The 25,744-nt window shown below is 42.9% G+C and overlaps 1 protein-coding gene across 7 annotated transcripts in view; it reads right to left on the bottom strand.

The window, feature by feature from the left end:
• Positions 1 to 25,744, bottom strand: part of PDE1C (phosphodiesterase 1C) — a 554,383-nt gene that overhangs the window by 335,670 nt on the left and 192,969 nt on the right. For all 7 annotated transcript variants that reach the window (XR_009565283.1, XM_060305447.1, XM_060305446.1 and 4 more), the window contains exon 3: positions 17,740 to 17,911. Coding sequence is in view for 5 of the 7 variants with exons in the window: in XM_060305447.1 (XP_060161430.1) it covers positions 17,740 to 17,911 (172 nt within the window). In the remaining 2 variants the exon portion in view is untranslated. The remainder of the gene's footprint in view (positions 1 to 17,739; positions 17,912 to 25,744) is intronic.

Below are 25,744 nucleotides of genomic sequence, written 5' to 3'. Positions count from 1 at the left end.
GCACTTTCATGTAAAATCATCTCCTTTGATCTCACAATGATCCCGCTGGGTAGAAAGGGAAAATATTTATCCCTGTTGTACAGATGATAAAACTGAGGTACCGGGAGTTAACAACTTGCCTGATATATGGCTAGAGAAGGGCCCAGGTTTCTTGCCACCTACAGTGCTCTTTCCAAAGCACTGAAGGTTCTGAAGCTTTTCTTGAATCACAAACTCTCATGAAAATCTGTTGAAAGGTTCAGATTCCCTGAAAAATAAATATGGAACCCTAGGCCCTCTTTGAGGCATTCCCAGACCCCCTGAAGTCATCCACTAGTGCCTGACCCCAGGTTAAGAGCCTGCACTACACTTAACGCCCATCCATACTAACCCGAGGGAGAAAAACTGAACATCAGGAGCCACAGGGAGGTGCCAAGGCCTTGGTCAGGATAGAATCCTCAAGAAAAAAATCCTCCACATTGTTTTGCTTTAGTCAGTGTGGGCCAGGGAAGTGAGGGATTCTCTTGTACCTTCAAAGAATGCCCGGTAACTCTAAGTTCCAGAAATGCCTTTCTGGGGTAAACACCCAGTGACCACAGGACCTAAGTTTTTCAGGGCAGAAAAGCTAGGTTTTAGTCCAACGGTTTCTTTGATGTTTGATTAGAATAAAAACGGTCACTTTGGAGGGCCTCTTTGAGTCCAGACTTGAGGAAGTCCTTAGCTCCCTGCCATGTACTAGAGCTATAAACTCTACGAGGACAGGGACCACGCCTATTTTGTTTCCATGTTAAACCTAATGCCTACTACAGTGCCTGGCTCATGGTAGGAGTTCGACAATGGTTATCATGAATGAATGAACCCTAAGAAGTTCCCACATCCATGCCTGACCTGATTCCCTGACTTTTCAAAACTTTCTCTTTTCTAAGCCACCTCCTCTACATGGCACGTCTGACCACATTCCCTGATTGTACTTCCTCTGTGCCGTGGACATGGTTCAGTGGTGTTTCTGCCAGGTAACTGCTGCTATTTAGTGATGAATGCAGAGATCAGAGAGGAACATTTTGGGATCATGTGGAATAAAAAGCAATCCTATAAATGTAAACTGTTACCCTATAAACATGGATTATTATTCACAGAGAGGAAGATGTATAAAATACTGAAGGACAAAGTAGAGCAGTTCAGGGTTTTTTTCTATATTTTTTCTATTGACTTTGAAAATTAGCTCTTTTGCATTCCACATGATATCTAAAATGAAGTTAAAACAACAATATGTCCAGGCAGGGAATGTATAATAAAGCAAGCCTCTCCCCAAAAAAGATTCATATATTTATTTTCATTCTTAAAAATCATTATAAATGTATAAAATCCTTAAAACAGTTCTCAGTCCTACCCATAATCAATAGTTATTTCCTAAGCAATACATCTTCCTTCAAACCAAATAGTCTCTGTAAACACAATAGTGTTTCTCAGTAATCACATTTGGGCAAAGTCCCAAACCACCTATTTGTAAGTGGGAACAAGCCCTATCCTCACCAGTAGCATGATAGAGAACTCCCCAAGATGAAGGTGTTCCATTCATGAGACGCTCCAGTTCCCTCCACTCCATGCCTATTTACTGCCCAGGACAAATTTCCTAGAATATATGGAGCAGATGGTTTCTTGCATCTCTTCCCAACTCCACATTCTGTGACTTCACACTGGTAACTTGAAATTGGCCATGGTGGGAATACTTCCACTACAGAAATTGGCAAAAGCCAATGTCCATCAACAGCTGAATGGATAAACAAATCATGGTATAGCCACACAACAGAATACTACTCAGCAATTAATGGAAAGGATCTACTGATAAATGCAAAAACATGTAGGACTCTTAAAATAGTTAGACTAAGTGAAAAACGCCAGCTTTTTTTGAAAAGGATATACACTGTATGATTCCAGTTATGCAAAAATTTAGAAAATGCAAAGTAATTAATATAATCTATAGCAACAGAAAACAAATCAGCGGTTGCCCGGGGATCCACTGGGGACAGTATGGAGGGGCTGGAAGGAGGAGTTGCAAGGAAATTTTGAGAGTGATGGATGTGTTCATTACCTTGATTATGGTGACAGTTTCACGCATGTATACAAATGCCAAATGTATTTGAATATGTGCAGTTTCTTTCTATGTCAATTAAATCTTAATAAAACTTTGTAAAAATGCTCTTCTCTGTTTATTCCTATAACAGCATTTGTTTTTGTTGTATTTAATATTAACTATATAAAGCAACTAATATTTTAATAAATAAAACAAAGGCTACTGCACAGGACAGTAATTTTTTAAAGACTCAATTTCTTTTTTAATTAATCAGTTTATTAATTTATTTATTTATGGCTGCGTTGGGTCTTCATTGCTGCGCACAGGCTTTCTCTAGTTGCGGCGAGCAGGGGCTACTCTTCACTGTGGTGCGCGGGCCTCTCATTGCGGTGGCTTCTCTTGTTGCGGAGCACGGGCTTTAGGTGCGTGGGCTTCAGTAGTTGTGGCACACAGGCTCAGTAGTTGCGGCTCCCGGGCTCTAGAGTGCAGGCTCAGTAGTTGTGGCGCACGGGCTTAGTTGCTCCGCGGCGTGTGGGATCTTCCCGGACCAGGGCTCGAACCCGTGTCCTCTGCATTGGCAGGCAGACTCTTAACCACTGCACAACCAGGGAAGTCCCAATTATTGATTTACTTATATTTCTTCCACTAAACTCTAGGTTCATTGTGGGCAAGAACCTTTCTGAAGTCTATCCTAGGCAGATATTTTCTCCTCTCCTTTGCCTCCAACTCCTCCCCCCAGGAACAATTTACGACTCTATTTCTGTGCCCTGTTTCCAGATTGGGGGGTGGGGTGGAGTGGGTGGAAAACACATAGGCTTTGGGGCCAAAATGGTGCAGGTTTAACTCCTGGTTCTGCTCTTTCTCAGTTGTGTGCCCTTGGCAAGTCACTTAATTCTTCTGAACCTTACTTTGCTCATACATAAAAGAGGGATGATATTGACATCTACCAGTAGCAGATCAAAAAGTGACTATACTATTCCCGTGAGCAGTATGTCAGCAAAATACACAAAAATCATCAGCACTGGCACTACACAGCTTTAGGAAAGGACAAGCTATCTTGAAAAAAAATACTAATAATAGTCAATTCAAAGTTGTGAGGTATGAGCACCATCCCACTCAACCTAAGGGGTTCAGCACTGATTGGAACTGCTGGAAGAAGCCCCACTGAAAAGAGCACCCAGGGCTCCTCTTCTGGTGCAGTTTATTAAGGGTCAAGATGCCCTTTGAGCCAGTGTTTCCACTTCTAGTTACCTACTCTTAGGGATACAGCTTAAAATGTGGGAATATCTAGATGCATGAGGATTTTTATCACAGCATTCCTGTAAAGAATGAAAAACTGGAGACAACCTAAATGTCCAGCATATATTCTCACACACACACACACACACACACACACACACACACACTATGTGGCAACTTGGAAAAATGCTTAAGATAAAACATTCAGGGCTTCCCTGGTGGCACAGTGGTTGAGAATCTGCCTGCCAATGCAGGGGACACGGGTTCAAGCCCTGGTCTGGGAAGATCCCACATGCCGCGGAGCAACTAGGCCCGTGAGCTACAACTACTGAGCCTGCGCGTCTGGAGCCTATGCTCCGCAACAAGAGAGGCCACGATAGTGAGAGGCCCGCACACCGCAATGAAGAGTGGCCCCCGCTTGCCACAACTAGAGAAAGCCCTCGCACAAAAACGAAGACCCAACACAGCCAAAAATAAATAAATAAATAAATAAATAAATAATTTTTTAAAAAAGATAAAACATTCAGTAAAAAAAATTAGAATACAAAACTGTATCCACATTGTAATTATGACTGTAAGAATAAGTCATAGATATAAAGACTTCAGGAAGGATGCCAAAATGACAGCAGGGATTATATTCAGGACTTTTTTCTTTTACCCTTTATCAAATGTTCTACAAGATAAGTATATTATTTTTATGACAAAATCTCATTTTGTAAAAGATGAATAAAGGAGGACTGGTGACTAAGAAACTGAGGCAATGTCGCAAAATGAGTTTATCCAGAAGGTGGTGAAAATACGTCAGCCACTGAAACTGTAAGCAAAAGTAGTCAGTGCCTTCTGAAAACTTCCACCTATCACATTCTCAAAAGAAAACATGTACGTCGCCTGAATTCTGCTGAATTGGCTTTTGGAGAAAGACAACATAAGGGACATTTGGTGACACTTCGGTTATCTAAAATGGCATGGACATATGGCATCTCGAGGGGTGCGAGAGCTCATTCTGTGATGATTCCAAAACTCCAGACATCCGCTCCAGATAAATGCTGTAAAGAAAAGGGAGCAACGTCTGTATCCGGGAACCACGGTCAGGAAAGGCCTTGATGGTCATTAGAAAAATGGTGCCCTGTGGAGGCAGCACACACCAAGGCAATGTGGATGTGGGAGAAGGAGGGAAGGGAGAAAGGGCCGAAGGGGAGCCTGCAATGCAGGTAGAACCGTGGTTCTCAGGCCTGCTGCACTCCACAAACCAAAGAAGCTTTCAAATCATACAGCTCTCCGGGCGCTACCCCAGGGATGCTGTTTTAATCACTCGTGAGTATACTGTGAAGCCCGGATTAAGAACCACTGAAATATAAGGTAAATAATAAATCTGAAGAGGATAGAGATTACTAAGTAAAAGACAAGGTTTTCAACTGGGAGAAGATGAAACTACAGCACGGAGGGAATTTGCCTGCGGTTGCTGCTGATGCCACTGGTATTATTCATTACAAAAGGGAAACAATTTTAGAAATTGTCTGGTCTACTTTATCTTAGGTCTCTCTCTCTCTCTCTCTCTCTCTCTCTCTCTCTCTCTCTCTCTCTCACACACACACACACACACACACACACACAAATATACACACCTCAAAAAGTTGAACTTGAGCCAAGTAACTGAATTCTTGGTGATATTTTATAATTTAAAAAACTACAATTAATTGAGATTTGGGACTATGCTAAAGGTTTTTTAAATCTTTTTTTGAAATGATTGTAGACACACAGTAAGTTACAAAACTAGTACAGAGAGCTTCGACATACCCATTACCCAGTTTCTGCCAATGATAACGTCTTACACAACTACAGTATGTTATCAAAGCCAAGAAGGTGACATTGACACAGTATAAGTACCTAGCCTATGACCTTACTCAGATTTCAGGAGTTTTTATGCTAAGTGTTTTGACATACACTTTCTCATCTTATCCTCCCATCATTACTATTTCCATTTTGCAGAAAAGAAAACTGAGGCCAGGAGAAGCTGAGTAACTTTCCCAAGGTGGTAAGTGACAGACAGGATTAGGATAGAAACTCAGCTTTGCCTGATTCCAAGCTCCAGTTCTAAACCACCTTCCTCTACCAGGTCCCTGTATTGCACCCACACACCTCCGTGGTTCATGGCCGTTGGGGACAAAGGGCTCTGGCAAGACTGCAGGGTGATGCTGGTGACAAGCTCGTAGGAGAGGCCTGTGGGTAGCAAGTGTGTGAGGTCACAGCCAGGAGAGCAGTAAGTCTTAAGAAGGGCCTTCTAGTTCTCCAGCCCAGCAGCTAAAGTGGCATTTGTAGGCTGAGCTATGTTCTGCAGGAGGAAGGGGCAGGCAGGGGATGAAGCCCAAGAGAGCAGGCCAGCAGGCAATGAAGTAAGAGTCCATCCTGGGCACGAGGAAATGGCAGGAAATGAAGAGAGTAGGCTGCTGCGGGTACTTCACTGGGAAGCAGGCAGGAAGCAGGAGCCTAGCTAGAAAGCAAACGCACACCAACAACCAAACCAGAAGACACAGACCCCCTCGTCCAGGCTAGACCAGGGAGGAAGTGTGTTCTAGTGCTTATATGTGGGTTCTGGAGCCAGAATGTGTGGCTCTAAATCCCACCCACACCTACCAACTGGTGGTCTGACTTTTGGTAAGTTAAGTTCACACCTCAGTTTCTCCATCTGTAAATTTAAAGTAATAAAAATTTTAAAATCTCCCAGGATTGCTGTGCAGATCGAATAGACAGCATGTAAAGCATGTAGAAAAGTGCTTGACACATCACCTTCAGTCGGGTTAGCTACTGTTATTACACACAACGTGACTGGACAAGGATTAAGAGGAAAACGCTAGAAACTAAAGAGAGGGAGAAGGTGTCTCAAAGGTCCCTGGTGTCAGAGTGGCTTTTCAGTACTAAGGGACACACCTGAGCCACAGCCAGATAAAGTGAATTCCTTCACACAACACCGGGCCTACAGCTAGCTGTACATCTACCAGCAGCACTCAGCAGGATGCTGATGCGGGATCGCATTACCTACGACTACAAGGCACTTGCTGGTACCAGACACTGTGCTCACTGCTCCACATGCAGAGCCCCCTTGACTCCTCACAGGTATCCCGAGGAAAAGATTTCATCCCATTAAACGGTTGAGGAAACTGAGGCTCAGCTTCAACTGCCTGCTCAAGGTCACACAGCAGGCGAGGAGTGGAGCTGGGATTAAAACCAGAGCTCAGGCATTCTCGCTATACCCGTCAGTGATAAGATGTAGGCAAGTCTTCAGACCATGGGGCTGGGCACAGACATCAGACACTGGCCGGCAGGAGTGGGAGCAGGGAGCAGTGCTACATGGCAGAAAGAGGAGAGGAGAAAAGACTTGGAGACCCAGTTAAAAGTCCAGACAGGGCTTCCTTGGTGGCGCAGTCGTTGAGAGTCCGCCTGCCAATGCAGCGGATGCGGGTTCGTGCCCCGGTCCGGGAAGATCCCACATGCCGCGAAGCGGCTGGGCCCGTGAGCCATGGCCGCTGAGCCTGCGCTCCGCAACGGGAGAGGCCACAACAGTGAGAGGCCCGCGTACTGCAAAAAAAAAAGTCCAGACAATACATTCACACTCCTTTTTCTGGCTAAGTAATGCCTCCCCCAACCCACTCCATGTCACTCTTGCCACTCTGCAATTTCCCATCATTACAGTGGCACCACCAGGTTCAGGTCAAGATACTGCCTTCCACCAGATTACAGCAGCCCACGGAGCCCCTACCCGCAGGACAGGGGATTATTTAGAGCCTGGATTTGCTGATACACTTCTTCATATTCCAAGTCAAACTTATTTCTGCCCGTTAGGGTTGATGCATTTTATACTAAAGGACTGCCCATACCACCCTTCTTTGTGTCCTTTCTCTCACAAACACCCTCCCTGGGCTCCAGGTAGGATGAAGATATAACGGCTTATAAAACAATGGATGAAAGAAAAATCCAGAGTGCATGCTGACACTACAATCTAGAAAGGGAGCAAGAGAGGAAGGAAAGGGAAAGCTCTTATTTACCATCAAATGTCATTTAATAAATGGAGAAAGAATAATAGAGTTAGAAATTGCCATTGATTCAGGCAAGAATCATCAAGTGACGCTAAAACCATTGCATAAAAGTTTGTTAAGAAAGAGATTATCAGCAGCTGCATAGCACAGGGAGATCAGCTGGGTGCTTTGTGACCACCTAGAGGGGTGGGATAGGGAGGGTGGGAGGGAGACACAAGAGGGAGGAGATATGGGGATATATGTATATGTATAGCTGATTCACTTTGTTATACAGCAGAAACTAACACACCATTGTAAAGCAATTATACTCCAATAAAGATGTTAAAAAAATAAAGAAAGAAAGAAGAGATTATCTTCATCATCTCAAAGTTATCTCCCCGCAGATAACGTATTACCTACAAAGGGCAGAACGGCACCTTTACAGGGGACACATTAGGGGAAACAATCTTAATGAAATAATCAAAGCTAACATCACCAGTAATGGGACAATCGACAGCCTTCTTCCAGTGCTGCATGGAGGACGCAAAATCTACATCACTTATATAGTATACCTGTCAACATGAATAACCTGAATCAAATCGCAAGGCAACGATCAGACAATCCCAAACTGAGGAACGTTCTGCAGCACAAAACATGTGACCCGTTTGCTTCAAAATGTTAATGCCATGCAAGACAAAGAAAGACTAAAAAGCTGCTTCAAATTAAAGGAGACTGACAAGTAAATGTAACGTGTGCTTCAGGAACGGGTTCTGGATCAGATAAAAAGATTGTCATAAAAGACATTATTGGAACATTTGGTGAAATCTGAATGTGGGCTGTATATTAGATAATAGTTTTATACCAAAGTTAAGCTTCCTGAATTTGGTAATTATACTGTGTGTGTAAGAAAGTGGTCTCACTCTTAAGCGATACAAGCTGAAGCTGAAAGGTCATGATGTCTACAACTTAAGGTCAAAAGATTAGGAAAAAAAAGATAAATAGATTATAGATTTGATAGCAAGCAAGCAGAAGTGACTCTAGGTGGAAGATAGACAGTTGTTCATTTTACTAGTCTTACAACTTCTCTGAAGGTTTAAAAATTGTCAAAATAGTTTTTTGAAAAACAATGTAGGTACCTACCAGTTGGCTTAGAGCTAGACACAAAAGCCTGATTCAGTGCTACCCATGGAAACCTAATGACCAACGAAACTCAGCCCCGACAGGGCCAGACAGGGTCGAAGATAGAATAATTATCAAAACAACAGAGAAACACAAAATTTAATAAATATAATTCAGCCCCCTGCATACATCCCCTTTCTCATTCTCAATCCGGACCATTTTCAAAGAATGAAACTGATGTACAGATCAAGGTTTGGATCCCGGAATCCAAGTTTGCTATTTGATTCACATCCTCCTGTTTCTAGCTTTGCAGAGTGTGCACAAGTTATACTCTCGGGCAGTTTGCAATGTGTCTGCCTCTGAGTACTTGACCCCATCACCTGAGCCAGAATCATCATCCCTTCCAAAGGAGGACAAGCATGTCTAGCATGTCTACAGCTCTTGTTCAAATAACCATCCTTCCCCAACCGAGCTGGCCTCTGGGGTCTAGAGGTAATTCATCTTAGCAAATTCAACTCCTGCTGCACTTACCGGTAATCAATAAATGGGGAGCAGCCAGACTACAGTCATGGGGCTGTCTGTTCAATAACCATTAGCTGCTACTACATTTAGAAGTAATAGAAAAAACAATGGTCCCTGTTCCAATCCATGTGGGAAGACATATTCTCACAAGTGTCTTCCCCTGATTATCCATGCTCTTCCTCCATAGATTTTTAAATTCCATGCTGTTCTCCACCTCCATTATTCCATCTCTGCTGCCGGGCAGAAAACCTTAGTCTTGATGTTCTGTGTATAGAGGGCAGAGGCATGAAAATATAAATCCTAATTCTGTAATTTAATTAGAAAAAAATATGCAGTCTTCTTTCTGCTTCCCCAAAGATTTCCCAACGCTCCAAAGATCTCTGCCTATGGAATAAAAGTGAACCTTCTTCTCGTGGCAAACAACGCCCTGCCATATTTGGTCTCAACTGTACTTTTCCAAGACTGCCTCACTTTCACATGCCTTAGACACAAATCCAACAGTTCCTTCAACATACGCCGTGTCTTCCTGCCTCCTGACCCTGGCTAACGCCATTCCTTTTGCTTCCCTTTTATGTCCACCATGATCCAGTCTGGCCTGTTTCAATGGTTACACCAAGTGTCATTCAACATATTCACTGATCCATGTGAGGTCCAGGGGCAAGGGTATGTGCTGGTCCAGTTCACCTCAAGTGGCTCCAGAGCCGGGCATGGGATGTGACTGCAGAACAAGGACCGAGCACTCGAATGGGAAGAGAGCACCTGTTATTAGAAAGATTCAATAAGAAGGAAATCTCTCCTTTCCTGCTAGCAAGGGCAGAAGCCCCGCCTTAAGGCTGCAAGTGGGGACAAAAATTTCTACAGAGTAAAACACAAGGTAACATTATCGTGAGGTTCATAACATAACCCGGGATCCCCCACTGCTGAGGACAGGGACCAATCACCAATCAAGGGATATCCAGACTTGCATGACCATAGGGCACAGTTTCAAAGGGTTTTGCTCTATTTGTATTTAGGGAACCTTAATTTTACTGCAGAAAAACCAATGAGGTAAAGTCATTTATCACTGAAAGTTTCTAAGGCATAACATATATGGTGCTTCTGAGGTATTTCCCAGTGTAGGGTCCCATATCAGTTAGGCCAATCTGTCTCTTTACCTCATCCACCATTAAGACTTAGCCCAAGGCCTGGTCCTGGGGAAGAGGAGGATATAATGTAGGAGAAGCAGGAAGCCAGAGACCCAGCTTTTCGGACTTGGGGGATTATAGGGAGACGAGGCAGGCGGGGCAGGAGTGAGACTTCCTCTTCTCTTTCTAGAGGGACATCTACCCATAAACCAGAAGGTCCACATCTGAGTAAACTCTGGCCAGTAGAGTCAGGTAGAAGGAGGCTGGGTTTTAGCTTCCCCGAGTTATCTCTTGGGTTCTGTGTGGTTTGGACAGGCCCCAGAGGTTCCCACAAGCTCCTGAGGTTGAACCTCAGAAGTTACCAGGGATTGTGCTTGGGGAGTTGGCCCATGAGGTTGACATGGGGACAAAGTACCCAAGGGCTAAAGGCCAGACCATCTGATCCAGAAGCACATGAGAATCATGACCAGACCTCGATAGGATGCAAAGCACTGCCATAGAGAGATGGGAGGCCTGCCTTCATTTAGAGAGAACTTCAGAGACTCCTAGCACACTTCAGGTCTCTGTGTGACCAAGGACAGAAGTTCCTGTTGCTCATCAGGAAGCACGGGAGGTTGACCCACGCTGCACACTGGCAGAGAGATGGAGATGAAGCCTCCAGGAGTATCCGAGCCTCTCCCCCACCTGACAGTACTGAAGCTCCCCACTCCTCCCTGTGGGATTCTCCTAGGATGACTCACTCACACTTTGTAAAATGTGCTGCTAGGAGTTATTCTGATTTAGGCATATACCAAATTGTTGAGGACACCTCAGATGAGTGCCATTCCTATGGGTAGAACCCTGGCTTCCCCAATAGCCTGATGAGAATGTGTCTGGTTTGACAAAGGATACGCTCTTAAGGGGAAGTTAGCCTTGGAGACAGGTCCACTGGCTGGCAACCAAAGTGTTCAAACCAGCTGTACAATGTCCAACATTCTTTGGCATTTCCCTTGTACAAAAGAAACAATTATATTTGGGGTACGATTTTAAATGCTCCCTTCTCATGTTGTAGTTTCTTTAGTTAATCTCAATGTTTCAGCAAAGTCTCCAGTGGGCAATAAAAGTACAAAAGACTAAAAAAAATTGTGGCCTGCCCCATGTTCACCCCACCACTAGAGCCCACGGGGAAGATGCAGCATGAAATATAAAATCAAGCACAGAAAACTGGCCCAGGATTTCTAGGCCAGTAGCCTTGAAGCTGAAGCTGTGCCCACAGCACAGAGCTGGCAGTGGTGGGCCAGCAGAGGATCGCAGCATGGTGTGAGACTGAGTTAGCCGGGGCCTTCTGAGAAGCAGGTGCCAAGGAAGGATTAGACATGCAAGAAATTTATCAGGGGGAACATCTGAAAGAGAAAATGGGGAAGGAGCCAGAGGAGGCAGGGAGAGGCGAGATGCAGGTCTGACTTCCAGTGAAGGAGAGAAGGACGGCAGGTTGGGTGGGAGCGTCTTAGATCACAGTGCAGTTCTAAAGAAAGTTCACCAAGGAACTTGGAGTCCTCGAGCTGAAGTCACCATCAGAGGAGTCCTGTGTCTCCCAGGAATGGCCACCCTTAGGATCCCTGGCACTCTTAGTCATTGGCTGAAAGTACCCTTGAGAAACACAGCCAGAGCCATCCCAGGGACAAATATCCTCGCACAGAAGCTGGGGCCATGGGTCAAGGACATTCCGTGTGGTCAGAGATGTGAGAGGTGCATTCACATGGCCACCACAGAGACAAACTCCCTCTTTCCCAAAATACTAGTGGAAGGACCAGGAAGAATGCAAACGGAACAGTGTCTGCATGATATATGCTTTGTCAATTTCCAACATTGGAAAATCTGTCTATAAAAACTTGCTTTGCAAAGAGAAGCCTAAGTATTTCCCTTGTGGGAAGCCAAAGTTGCAACAGAAACTCTTCTGAGTTTTAAAAAAAATCAGAATTCATTCTTTCATTTTTCCCCTTCACAGACCTGAGCAAAACTCTACTGCTTTGGATTAGTGAAGACTAGAAAGGAAAAATTGCAACTCCAGGGAGACAGCACTAAGTCACGGAAGTAGGGGCCCCCCGAAGTTCCCGGTGGGTGACCAACATATGGTGATAGAGAAAGGCATGTGACCAGACTTCCCATGAGCTAATTGGGAATTTTAACCCATGACTCATTCCGGGGTGGGGTCTGAAGCTGCAGGGGACGCTACCCCACACCAAGCCCTATCATCAGCCAGATTGCACATTTCCTGAAAGTAATCAAGTCAGAAACTGGCTTCTTGGCTATAGCTGTTGGTCGAAAAATGAATGCCAAAAGCCAAAATGAGGATGAGTTCAATGATTTAATTCTGCGTGGAAAACGCAATCCATTAAGTGGGATCTGACAAGGACTTAATCTCATGTGCAGCCGAGGTGTTGGCTCAATGCAGTTCTGCTCTCTGGAACATATTCTTAGTAAGTTATGTATAGAATCAGGAACGCTTTTGCCAAAGCCCAAATAAGTCCATTCTGTGTGAGAAGAGAAGTCCATCAATCCCCCAGTGACTCTCCAGGGAGTGAGCATACTCTTCTTCCAAATGCAAAATGATCAAAACCTATGCTGAGTCACACAATTCAAGGTAAGTAACTGAGATGGCCAACGTGCTGGATGGCTTCAGAATTTCCACTACTGCCCAAGGAGGTCAGGCCAGAGGCCAGCCTTGCTCACAAAGTACCTACTGGGCTCATATTCCCAGCCTGGGGCACATGGCACAGCCCAGTCACAGAAGAAGGGGATCAAGGTGCAGAGGATCAATCCACTCCTAAACAGGATTTTGAAAAACTGGGAGAGAAGGAATTAGGGGCTGCCATATTCATCGCCCACTGAATCCTAGCAACAGGGCCCAAGGCCACTGCTGTTATTTCACTGTTTCCATTTGTTAAATGAGGCAACTGAGAATCAAAACCATGACTCAAAATCACACAGTTAAGAAGAGCATTTGCAAATTCATGCCTGTGGTATTCCAAAGCCCACGCCTCACTCCTCAGAGGGTGGTCCTTGGACCATCACATCACTTGGGAGCTTGTTAGAAACACAGATTCACAGGCTGCTACCCAGACCTACTGAATGTGGGTCTGCATTTAACAGGATCCCTCAACGAATTTATTGGACATAAAGTTTACCTTAATGGGCTCCTACCAGAAAGGGGTAGGTGGATCAAAAACGTAAGTTTAGACTAGAAAAAAGATTTAGTGCAATAGAACAGGGTCAGTCTCATAGGATAAGCCTCAAACTATATATCCAAATTGCACACCCAGATTAGTAGAATCAATCACGCTACCTTATTTCACCAACAGCAAACCCAGAAGCAGGAAAGCCAAGGTGATGTGGTGGTAGAACATGGTGGACAGGTAAGGCTTTGGAGCCAGGTGGACTGGGTTGAAATTTCCAGCTCTGCCACTTGCTGGGTGGCTCTGGGTAAGTTACTTGATCTCTCTGAGACTCAGTTTCCTGACCTGCACAACTGGGATAGCAATACACACCTTGCCAGGGTTTGGGGAGATTGAGTAAATGAATGTACAGTTCCTAGACATAGCAGATGCTCAGTAAACATTGGTTTCCTTGACTTTCAGTACAATCTGGGCTGGGTCTCACCTTTGCACATGTGCACACTAGAAGCTGGGGAGATAAAGGGTTCTCAGCAGCCAGCTCTTTCCTGTTCTCTTGGGTCACTAATCAGACTGGCTGGACTGGTCTATCTTCCTTAAGCTTCAGGTTCAGCATATTCTCTCATCTCTTTTAAGAAAAACCTGAGCAGAACAAGGTTCAAAGGGACAGGTCGTGAGGAACAAAGAAAACAGGCACCTGGATACAGTTCCCAGAAGTGTCTACTTTCGAGACACTCAAGCCTTTTTATTTAGCTATGGTCCCCACTTTCCTCTTTTCAAAAGTCTCGGGTTTTGAAAGCAGACTTTTTCATGTCAGAGGCTTCATGAGCGTTCAGAGCCCACAGTGTCTGCACCTGGACCCACAAAACCCAAGTCTGATCTTATTCACTCTGTGTGTATCTGCTCAAAGGCGTGGAGGAGTGGGAGGTGGCTGCCAAGCGCTACCTGCACGTGCGTCCCCAGCTGCTGCCCGGAAGGACATCCCCACCTACCATGCCCACTTCTGCATCAGTTACAGAAGCTGATACAATAGGTGTCCTTGGGACAGAGTATCTCCCACAGATGGAAGTAGCTGAGGGCAAGGGTCCCAATGAGGGTCCCATGGTCTGACTGCCTCAGGAACAGCTCCAGCACCAATAAAGAGGCATTTCCTTGCCCAATCAAAAAAAAAAAATGATGACCATATTTTGTGGCCCCAAATTCCAAATGCCCTCCAAGTGTGAACAAGGAGAAAGAGAAGGGAGTAGGCAAAGCTATCACTTCTACTCTGTTGCTCGGTGGTAACGATCCTGCAGAGGAGCTATGAGGACAGAGGATGCCAATTCACGAGAACCATGTGTTCCTCCGCAGCAAACAAGACTCTGCAGAACCGCAAAGGGCAGGATGTTCACAGTCACATGCCTGGATCCCTTAATTGTGTGTGGGGTTGTGTATAAGTGTGTCCACACACACACACACACGGCACGGTGGCTGAGAGACTGAATTTCAGAGTCAGAAAAAAGAACCCAACACCTCAATCTCAGCAAAGGGATGACTGTACTGCTTGGTTAAAGAAGTCATAGTAGGGATTGAGAGCGCTGATCATGGAGGCACCCCTGGAGTTTGAAACTGTAGGAGCATAATGCACGGGTCGTCCTAGATTTTCCAGAGTCACTAATATTGGAGTCAGCAATTACCAGGTTTTTTCACTCCTGGAGTAAAAAGGGAGGTAGGGGAGAACACATTGTGATATATTCCTATCACATTATTTAATATCCAGCTATAACTCATTCCTTCTCTGCAATCCAAAAGGCATCTAGAAAACAAGTGGTATTACAAGGGCAACCTTTTTTTTCATTCTGAATTTTATTTTATTTATTTTTTATACAGCAGGTTCTTATTAGTTATCTATTTTATACATATTAGTGCATACATGTCAATCCCAATTTCCCTATTCATCCCACCACCCCCACCCCTGCTTTCCCCCCTTGGTATCCATACGTTCGTTCTCTACATCTGTGTCTCTATTTCTGCCTTGCAAACCGGTTCATCTGCACCATTTTTCTAGATTCCACATATATGCGTTAATATACGATGTTTTTCTCTTTCTGACTTACTTCACTCTGTATGACAGTCTCTACAAATGACGAAATTTCGTTCCTTTTTATGGCCGAGTAATATTTCATTGTATATATGTACCACATCGTCTTATCCATTTGTCTGTCGATGGACATTTAGGTTGCTTCCATGACCTGGCTATTGTAAACAGTGCTGCAATGAACATTGGGGTGCATGTGACTTTTTGAATTATGGCTTTCTCTGGGTATATGCCCAGGAGTGGGATTGCTGGGTCATATGGTAGTTCTATTTTTAGTTTTTTAAGGAACCTCCATACTGTTCTCCATAGTGGCTATATCAATTTACATTCCCAGCAACAGTGCAAGAGGGTTCCCTTTTCTCCACACCCTCTCCAGCATTTGTTGTTTGTAGATTATCTGATGATGCCCATTCTAACTGGTGTGAGGTGATACCTCATTGTAGTTTTGATTTGCATTTCTCTAATGATTAGTGATGTTGAGCAGCTTTTCATGTACTTCTTGGCCATCTGTATGTCTTCTTTGAAGAAATGTCTATTTAGGTCTTCTGCTACAAGAGCAACCTTGATTCTGCTCTAAATTATTTCTTGATAAGTAAGCTATTCCCACATTTTGCTTATAATAATTTATCTGCAACAAATCTCACAACTGATGTTACTACCACAATTAAGGACAACTGCATTAGAGAATATTTACCCTCTAACATTGCTATTGAAATCAACTATCTTCTTTGGAAGAAAGGATGGTTCCAGAATAGCACAGAATTGTATTAAGGAGACCAGTAAATGAACAACAAATGCCAATACATTTCTGGGTTCCACTGCTATAGGACTGGCATATTTACACCTACTGTGTTTCTCCCACTACACACCAAGTGCTACAAGGAATCAGAAATAAATCCTGACCTTAACAAACTTATAAATTAATCTCTTTCTGGAACCAAGACATTGGCACATAATACAACTAGCAGAGCAAAAGAAGTTCATGGCCATCAGTACCTTATCTCTATTAAAGAGCACAGAGGGAATGCAAAGAGAAGGGATGATGGTAATGGAGTTGGGCTAGCAAATACGATGTTCTTTTCATGGGAGCAGCTCTTTAGCTATTCACTGAAGAAGATGATGAACCTGGTTTGAGGTGGAAGGTGTAATTACCAGAAGACAGTATATGAAGGGGTTGACTCCACCAGAGACACTTGCAGATGAGAACACACAGACCACGAGACCCATTCACCCTCCCGTCTTCCCCCCACAGTCACTTGCAGAGAATCACAGGTTCATAGCATGTACTTCTCTCTACTTGAGTGGTTTTTATTTTACTTAAACCTCACAATGCAGTAAACCCTTACTAGGAATAAGAAAAGCATTTGCCTTGCAATTCTGGTCCCGCCACTGCGTCAGTCACATTATATAAAGAAATCCAAACCCCTATTCATCACTCCTTTTCAGAACTCATCTATAATTCAGTCCACACTAAGAACCTTCACACAATGAAATGGCTTTTACTGGGCGATTACACATATCACCTGGATGCAGAAGAGAACACATTTTTCAAGTATATTTCCTGGACTCCAAATCCTGTCTGATTTGTTTATGAGGGAAGAAAAGGGAAGCTTACATGTACTACTGGCCATGTGGAGAGTATGAAAGCCTTATATAATGGAAAGAAAAATGAAAGAAGTAAAATTAGAATAACAGGGGGAAAGGAGGGGAGGAAGGCAGGCTGGCAAAATCATTAAACCTTAATTTCTGATACCAGTACGACTGCGTATTTCAAAAGTGAGTTTGAAAGACCCATTCAGAAAAAAGAATCACTTTTCTATACCGCATCCATACCCAGGCTGATTTTTATTTAATACAGGTGAGAAGGTAAGGAGACGCCTCATGATGAAAGTGGAGTGCAATACAACAAGAAAACACCAGAGAACTTGGCGGGAAAACGCAGGACTAAACGATGAACAATAACAGAGTCAACAGCCACCTGGGAAACCACAGAAGAAGATCCACACTTCATTTCAGGAGGCAGCAGCTCTCACTTCTCTTACAACTAGAAGCAAGGAACTCTAAAGGCACGGGGCTGAGTTAATTCCCACCACGTGCTTTTTCCCTGTGCACTTATCTCCCTGCGTCATCCTCCTTTGAAGCAAAAGACTCATTAATCCAATTCAAATTGCCAATGTCAGTAAATCCTTTGCCTCAGCGTTTAAATGCCAATACCAATTAAATACCAACAGCAACTTAACTACTGATATGGTCTTCACTACATTCAGGAAATCCAGCCAGAAGTTTAGCGGCATTACTTCCGACACTACTTCATCAATTCTAATTTACTTCGTGCAGAGAAATGAGGTAATTTGCTGGCCACGCTGACGTGGCATCCAACTGGACTGAAATAACTCCACAAGCAAAAAGAAGGAACAAACTGAGTTGCAATCCACCAAACCTGAAGGACGTTTTCACCAAGGCTTCTGGGCTATCAAGCTGAGGCAATTCATCAGCTAGGATTTCCTCCGGTGGCCGGGGGTCATGGACAATCGTCGGCCGTGGCTTCTCCTGGACATTCCCTGTGAGATCGTCGATGAGGGAGTTCCACAGACAGTTCTGCGACTTAGACCCTGAGGCATGAGGGGGAAAAAGGGGTGCAGGTGAGTTACCAACCAGCTCCATGGACTGCCTTGCCCAACTCGGGATTTTCAAAAGCAGAGCAGGAACACTGACATATCTTTCATGATCTCCACCAACATGAGAGGGCTCCAGAAGGTTTTGGTCAGGCAACTCATGGAGTAACCAGGATTTTTAAAATTTATATACAAAAATAGGTTAGCACTCTGAGCATTTTAACTCACAGCTAAGTACTGTGAATATATATCCTGTCTCATTTCAGTGATAATCAACTCCAACTCCTGACAGAGTTGTCGGTATTTACTGAAGTATTTATTCAGCAACTGGAAGTATACAAAGGACGACCATTTTAGAGAACAGCAGGATATTCAGACACAAGTCTCCCCTGTGAACTCATCTTGCCTAAGGCCCAAGTTTCAAGACTGTATTCTGTGGAGACACCCACCCCAAAGAGGGCCCCCCGCCTAAGAACTAGACCCCACTACAGGCGGGTTCATTCTTCTGGAAGATCAAGATTCAAGGAAAACTACACTGGGTGTTTACCAAGACCCTACCCTACAAACACTTCAAACATATGAGATGAACATTAAAGGCAGACGTGAAGTAGATATGGTACCACAAAATAGGGCCTGATCAGCAAGGTATTCAAGGTCAGTATCAACAGTGATAAGTTACATCCTTGATATGATGTGATGAAAATGGCACTTTACCTCCACGGTCTTTCTCCCCAAAATCTATAACCCCAGAGTACTAAGCATGTTTCCATCTTCTGTAAACTTAATACTTTAACATCTGCCCTACGTGCGTATCCCAGACATGCCCTGTTTGGACAACCAGAAAATACCCCTGAGTCATCTTGCCTTGGCCTCCTGCCTCCGTCACCTCCCCCTTCCTCCCTCCCCTCCATTCCTCAGGAAGAGTCCCCCCTCCAAGAGGCATGCTTTTCAGATACCAGCCAACCAAACCAGCAACCACACCCCAACACCTCCCTCACCAAGCTTTCACATCCTGAGCCACTCTCCACCTGCCCCGATAACCCCAGACAGGTACCAGACATCTAGGGACAGCCCCTATGCCCCAGAGCGCACTAAAATTATTCAAACTAGCCAATCCTAAGCCTGCTTACCTGGCAGAACCCATTCCTTCCTGCAGAAACCACAGTAAAGACTCTTGCCCACAGTTCCTCCCTCCCTCCGCCTAACAACCCCAATGCTTCTCAGCATGGCCTCCGTGGTATGACATGTACCCCCTCTTTTGGGATCTGTGAATACTAACAAACTATCTTTTCAATGGCAGTCATCCCCTGATCTGTTGGCCTTACCACACCTAAAAATAATAAAACCCATTAAAACACTCAGTCTAGTCATAGGGAAAAGACAAATCCCAACTGACAGACACTCTGCAAAACATCTGACCAGTACTCCTCAAAACCATCAAGGCAATCAAAAAACAAGGAAAGTCTGAAAACCTGTCACAGCCTAGAGGAGCCTAAGAAGACATGATAACTAAATGTGGTATCCTGATGGGGTCCTGAAACTAAGAAAGGACATTATGAAAAACTAAGGAAATTTCAATAATGTACATTAGTTAATAATAATGTATATCGATATTGGTTCAGTAATTGTGACAAATGTACCATAATAATATAAAAGCTTAATAATTGGGGAAACTGGGAATGGGGTATTTGGGAGCTCTTTGAACTATCTTTGCAAATTTTCTGTAAATCTAAAAATGTTCTAAAATTAAGAGTTATTATAAAAATACAAATAAGTATTAAAAATAAGTAATAAAAATAGTTATTATTTTAAATGTCTATGAGCAAGTTATATTTTTAAGGTAGAGACTGAGGGTATGACCACTATCATTACCCAGTTACCATTGGCCGGTGCTGGTTATCCTCTTCCCAGAGGAAAGAAAGCCTTTATCTTTGCTCAGATATACTGTCAGGTCTCTTGAGTCATGCACCCATGGAGCTCTGCCCATCCAGAGGGGGTTGGCTTTTTCTATCCCATCTGTGCAGAAGGAGGACCTTTTTCTAATTCACACAAAGACTCTTTATGGGGCATGAGGAGGTAGGCATGGAGGGGTAAGGAGCAGTGCCAGCTAATGCACATGCATGGGATCGGTGGGTAGAGAACATATTCGTATGCTCGTGGGGATGCCTCCCTGATCAACCATCCACAGCCCACAACAGAAGAAATCACTGTAGTTTGTTGTGCCTGAAGGTTGTCTGCAGCTAAGATCAAAAGAACTTCACACACAAAAGGGAGCACCTCATGAGGACCCCTGAACCTTCACCAAGGACACTCATGGCTCCGAAAACAACTCTTTTAATGACCACAGTCACAAATGATCCTTGGGAGTGTACCACATCCAAACTGCTTTTGTGTCAATCCAGAGAAAATTAAGGCACATTAAGAGCACAAAACAGAGCCCTCCAACTCCTGAAATGCAAGACAGCTTTTTCAAAGTCCTAAACACATATCTTAATAAGATCTGGTCCTATTAATGAAAGTCTGGTTTTGTGTTAACGAAGGTCTGGTTCTAGGAGGAAGACAAAAGCAGCAGCCTGTTTTCTTAGATTTGATCTAAGCGAAGACCTTACAATAAGCTCCCTGCCTATTTCCCTTCATTCTTTCATTTACTCATTCAATATACAAATTTTGAATTCCCTCAATATGCCAGATTCCATTCTGGGCTCTCGAAACAGACAGATGAATGAGACTGGTTCCCTTGGGATGAGTCAGCCTATAAACAATCACAATAAATGGGCAATGCACCATAACTAAGGGACAAAGAAGCGCTAGAAGGGGCAGAGGAGAGCTCCCCCACTCTGCCTCAGGGCCCTGGGGAAAGCCACACAGCAAACGTAACGTCTGATATGGGTCTAAAGCAGGAACAGATCTTCAGCAGATGGGGAAGAGAGAGAAGAGCATCCAGCGCAAATAGCATGTGCAAAGCCTCCACAGCAGAACAAAGCAGCTCGAGAGAGAGGACAGTGACCAGGGATAAGGCCAAAGATTGGTTATAGAGGGCCTTGAATAAAATGCTAATTATTTTAGAATTTCTTCTGTAGGCAAAAAAGAATTAAAGATTTTTAACCAAGGTTATGGTGACATGACAACTTCCGTGTTTCTGAAAGGAAACGAGGGTGCTGTAGAGTACTGAAAGTGAACCCGTGGGGACTAGCAAGGCTATGTGAAGAGGTCTGTGAATCCATTGTATCTGTAGATGGAATAACGAAGTCTATATATACGACTAATTTTTCAGTATATATAGATATGATTAATAAACTAGAAATTTATGTAAAAGCACTAATGAATGCATAATAGGTTTTTCATTTTCTCAGTCAGTGAATCAGAAGGGTCATGTGATCCAAGCTATCTGTCCATCAGGGGTCCCAGATGGACATGCAATAACACCTTCAGAAGTTGTACCAGCAGCTACAAAGATACACTGGCAAGTTTAAAAGAAGACAGCCACGATGGAGAACAGTATGGAGGTTCCTTAAAAAACTAAAAATAGAACTACCATACGACCCAGCAATCCCCCTACTGGGCATATACCCTGAGAAAACCATAATTCAAAAAGAGTCATGTACCACAATGTTCATTGCAGCACTATTTACAATAGCCAGGACATGGAAGCAACCTAAGTGTCCATTGACAGATGAATGGATAAAGAAGATGTGGCACATATATACAATGGAATATTACTCAGCCATAAAAAGAAACAAAATTGAGTTATTTGTAGTGAGGTGGATGGACCTAGAGTCTGTGATACAGAGTGAAGTAAGTCAGAAAGAGAAAAACAAATACCGTACGCTAACCCATATATATGGAATCTAAAATACAAAATGGTTCTGAAGAACCTAGGGGCAGGATAGGAATAAAGATGCAGACGTAGAGAATGGACTTGAGGACATGGGGAGGGGGAAGGGTAAGCTGGGACAAACGAGAGAGTGGCATTTACATATATACACTACCAAATGTAAAATAGATAGCTAGTGGGAAGCAGCTGCATAGCACAGGGAGATCAGCTCGATGCTTTGTGACCACCTGGAGGGGTAGGATAGGGAGGCTGGGAGAAAGACACAAGAGGGAGGGGATATGGGGATATATGTATATGTATAACTGATTCACTCTGTTATACAGCAGAATCTAACACAACAATGTAAAGCAATTATACTCCAATAAAGATGTTTTAAAAAAAAAAAATAAATTTTAAGGTTAATTTTAAGTTACGTAAATTTCACCTCAATAAAAAAAATATATAAAAATGAAGAAAAAAAAAAGAAGACGACTGTGGCAGAAGCTATAAATAGGATTCAATCAACATTCATTCCCAACTCCCTTTTGACTTGCCTTCCTCTTCCGAAGAGGCTAGAAAACAATATACTCAATTTCCCAGCCTCCCTTACTGCTATGGCTAACCATATGTTATAATTCTGGCCAATGAAATGTAGGTGGAAATCCCTGGGGCTGGTGTCTCTGTCCCAATGAAAAAGTAAAGTCTCAACAGGAGAAAAACATTTTTGTCCCTTTAAACTTTGCCTTTCCTTATTTTCCCCTTTGCTTTTCTTTCTTCTTACTGGAAGGTGAACGTGTGTTAGAGCTACAGCAGCCATCTCATGACCATGAGGTGACAAGCATTATGACAAAAGCTTACACCTTGCATATGGAAAAACATAAAGGTGGAAAGAATCTGAATCCCCGACAACACAGTTGAACAGCTTCCCTGGTCTCCCTCATCTCCAGATTTCTAGATGTGAGACATATGAATACTGACTTATTACATTCTTAGGTATTTGGTTGGTTGTAGCCAAATGCTTTCCTAAATGTTATATGTGTGCTCAGCATATTAACATAAAGGTGTTCCCCATATCCAAATGATACATCCTCTATAAAGTACTAAGAACTGACATTTTAATAAATCCTCCAATTATCTTGTGAAAGGCATAGCTACACTGCACAGTTTTCTCATGTTAAAATTATTAATTTGTTAAATGCAAACAGTTATAACACATTACAATTTTTATAGCTTATTTTGGCATTTCCTCACATTTTTTAATATTCTGGGAAACTCAAAAAATGGAAATGGCCTGGTTCTCTTGACCTTTGAGAACCCAGAGAACCATCAGTCTCATGGGATAGTCTTTGATTTGGTTTTTGTTTTGTTTTGTTTTTTAACTTAAGGGGGGGGGCGGGGCGGGGCGGGGTCTTTGCTCAAAAAATTGTTGGGAACCAGCAATACAGAGGATGTTCCAGTTGGGAGGTGTACATGAGCCTAGAACCGGGTGATCAACCAAAAGGCAAATTGGCCGTGAGAAAATGAGGGGTCTGGAAAAGCACAGTGATGATAAAGACAGAGAGAAACAGGTGGATTTAGGAGATATGCAAGTAGAATCAGTAGGATTGGTAACTGATTGGGTGTAGACGATGAAGAGAGAAGTGGCAAGATGGATTGAGGTTTCTGGTTAAGCAGCCAGGTAGACTGTGATGCCGTTAGAAAATGCTGGAGGTGGAGCAGCTCGTGGGCCTGCAGTTGAACCATGCTCTGAAAAGCTGTATTTCAAGATAGAAAATATAAGCAAAGATCCCCTCCATATTCATGAAGAGGAAGCACACAGATGATGAATACATGATTCAAATGAGAATATTCTATTTCAGCAAACACTTCTATCGTGACTGAGATAAGAAAATTTTTCACGGCAGGATAAAATGGGGAATAAATTACCCTTCTCACTGAACCCAAACAATAGTTTTTTAAAAACTATAATAATAATAAATGTTTTAAAGAAGGGCGATATCAAAGCCCCAGCCCTGTCCTGGAGTGTTCCAGCCATTATCTGACTTGATAAAAGCTGTAATTTAAGTAGAACTTGGGCTCCATCCACAAGGATCTAATTATAACAGCTCATTAGTACTGTATCACCTATAACCTGGCCTAAGGCACAAACCCGAGAGAGATCCAGGAAGCTGGCATAACACGAAGTATTATAAGGAGAATCTTGCTATTTCTGTTTTAATCTCTTTCAGAAGGTTAATTATTGACAACAGTCTGCTGTACGTGAACAACACAGCACAAAATGGGAAGACAAGAATAGTGGATATGACTGGGGCATAAGTCCACTGATACATGCCAACCATCAACAGAAGGGGATTTACGATTGTGGCCCCAATACTCTAGCACAGTGCAGAGCACTTTAGAGCTCTGTGCTGAATCCTTCAAGACATACAGAAGCTTTTATTACACCATCCCTGCCCTCAAGAAACTTTGGAGAGGTAGAAAAATGCAAGGTAACTACTGAGTGGTTCAGACTAGAGAGTCTTTGGAAAAATAAATCTGTTTTCTCCTTCCCCTCATCCCCATCCCCTCCACAAACATTGTTAAGAAAAATGGTTAAAGACTTGAAATGGACAAAAAAGTTTAGTGAATATCCTGTCTAACTCACCCATCTCAGTTATCTCCATTTTCTATTATCTTGTAGCTATTTCACAGTTCTGAAAATTGGAGAAAACGAATAGTAATGCAAATGATTTTTGGTTTTAGAAATGTAAAGTTGTCCCATGGAATGCAATTAATTATTGCCTTGTAGATATGATGCATTTTGCCAGTTTTATATCTAATAAGCAAATTCATCTCAGCCTTCCTGACGGATTTGTATATTTGCTCTTTGGATTCTCCTTCAAACCAGTTGTAACATCTTACTGGTTTCTTCATCAATTAATGAGTTAAATAAGATCTTTAACATATATTCACTTTGGATTCTTATGATTTTTTTAAATTATCCTTTAGCAATACCAAAGACATCATGCTGTCCATAACCAATATTTGCTGCACCCCTTGAGAAATTCCTATAATTAACCTAACCATACTAATCAATTGAATTAACTATGCTACATATATATAATGAGCTACTAATATCCCAAAGTCTGTAAAGTGATGAGGAGTGATTTCCAATATGTATGCTAAGTGGGGAAAAAGCAACATGCGTGAGTTGTATATTATGCTATCTAGTATTTGATAGTGTATTATGCTATCTCTGGAGTAAAAGATAGGGGAAATGTCTTTGCATATTTTTGCAAAAAGACAAACAAGAATAACAGACTAGAAACCATGAAAATGGTTATCTACAGGGGGATGGGTTGAGAGTAGGCAGAATACACTAAAGATGACAGAAACACTTCGCATTTACAGATAGTTTTTACTTTTGAACTATGCAAATGTTTTAATATTCAAAAAGAAAATCAAATCAGCAAGGAATAAAGAAATCCTAAAACTGAATACAAACAGAAACTATCAAATCTAACTGTATATCAAATTGGTAACATAACCATAATGGAAAACAAGAATTAATTTAAATATCTTTTGAATACCGTACTCCAACTATACATCCTCAGAGACCAACTCTAAGGGCACACACACAAACATATACACTGCAAAGAAACCTTGAACTTCCATTAGCAGGTTTCTAGTCAGTAGTAATCATAAAGTAGTAATCTAAACTATGTCATACATATCGTAGGAAAGAGCAAATGAGCAACTGTCATGAGGGTGCAGGGATCCAGAGTTCTCACTTCAGGAGAAGGAAAATACAAGTAGGCAACAGGAGAATGTGAAGAAGAATCTTGTCGTTTAGGATCTGAATCAGAACTATTAGTATGAACTTATGACTGCTCTCAACAGGCCTTGAAGAGATGTTTGCTAAGTAAATTAATTAGCAATGACGGACTATTTTTTTAAAAATAAACTTTTGGGCTTCCCTGGTGGCGCAGTGGTTGAGAGTCCACCTGCCGATGCAGGGGACACGGGTTCGTGCCCCG

The sequence above is a fragment of the Globicephala melas genome, chromosome 9 (genome assembly GCF_963455315.2).
Source record: "Globicephala melas chromosome 9, mGloMel1.2, whole genome shotgun sequence".
Lineage (NCBI taxonomy): Eukaryota > Metazoa > Chordata > Mammalia > Artiodactyla > Delphinidae > Globicephala > Globicephala melas.
This window is presented reverse-complemented; position numbering and strand designations above follow the sequence as displayed.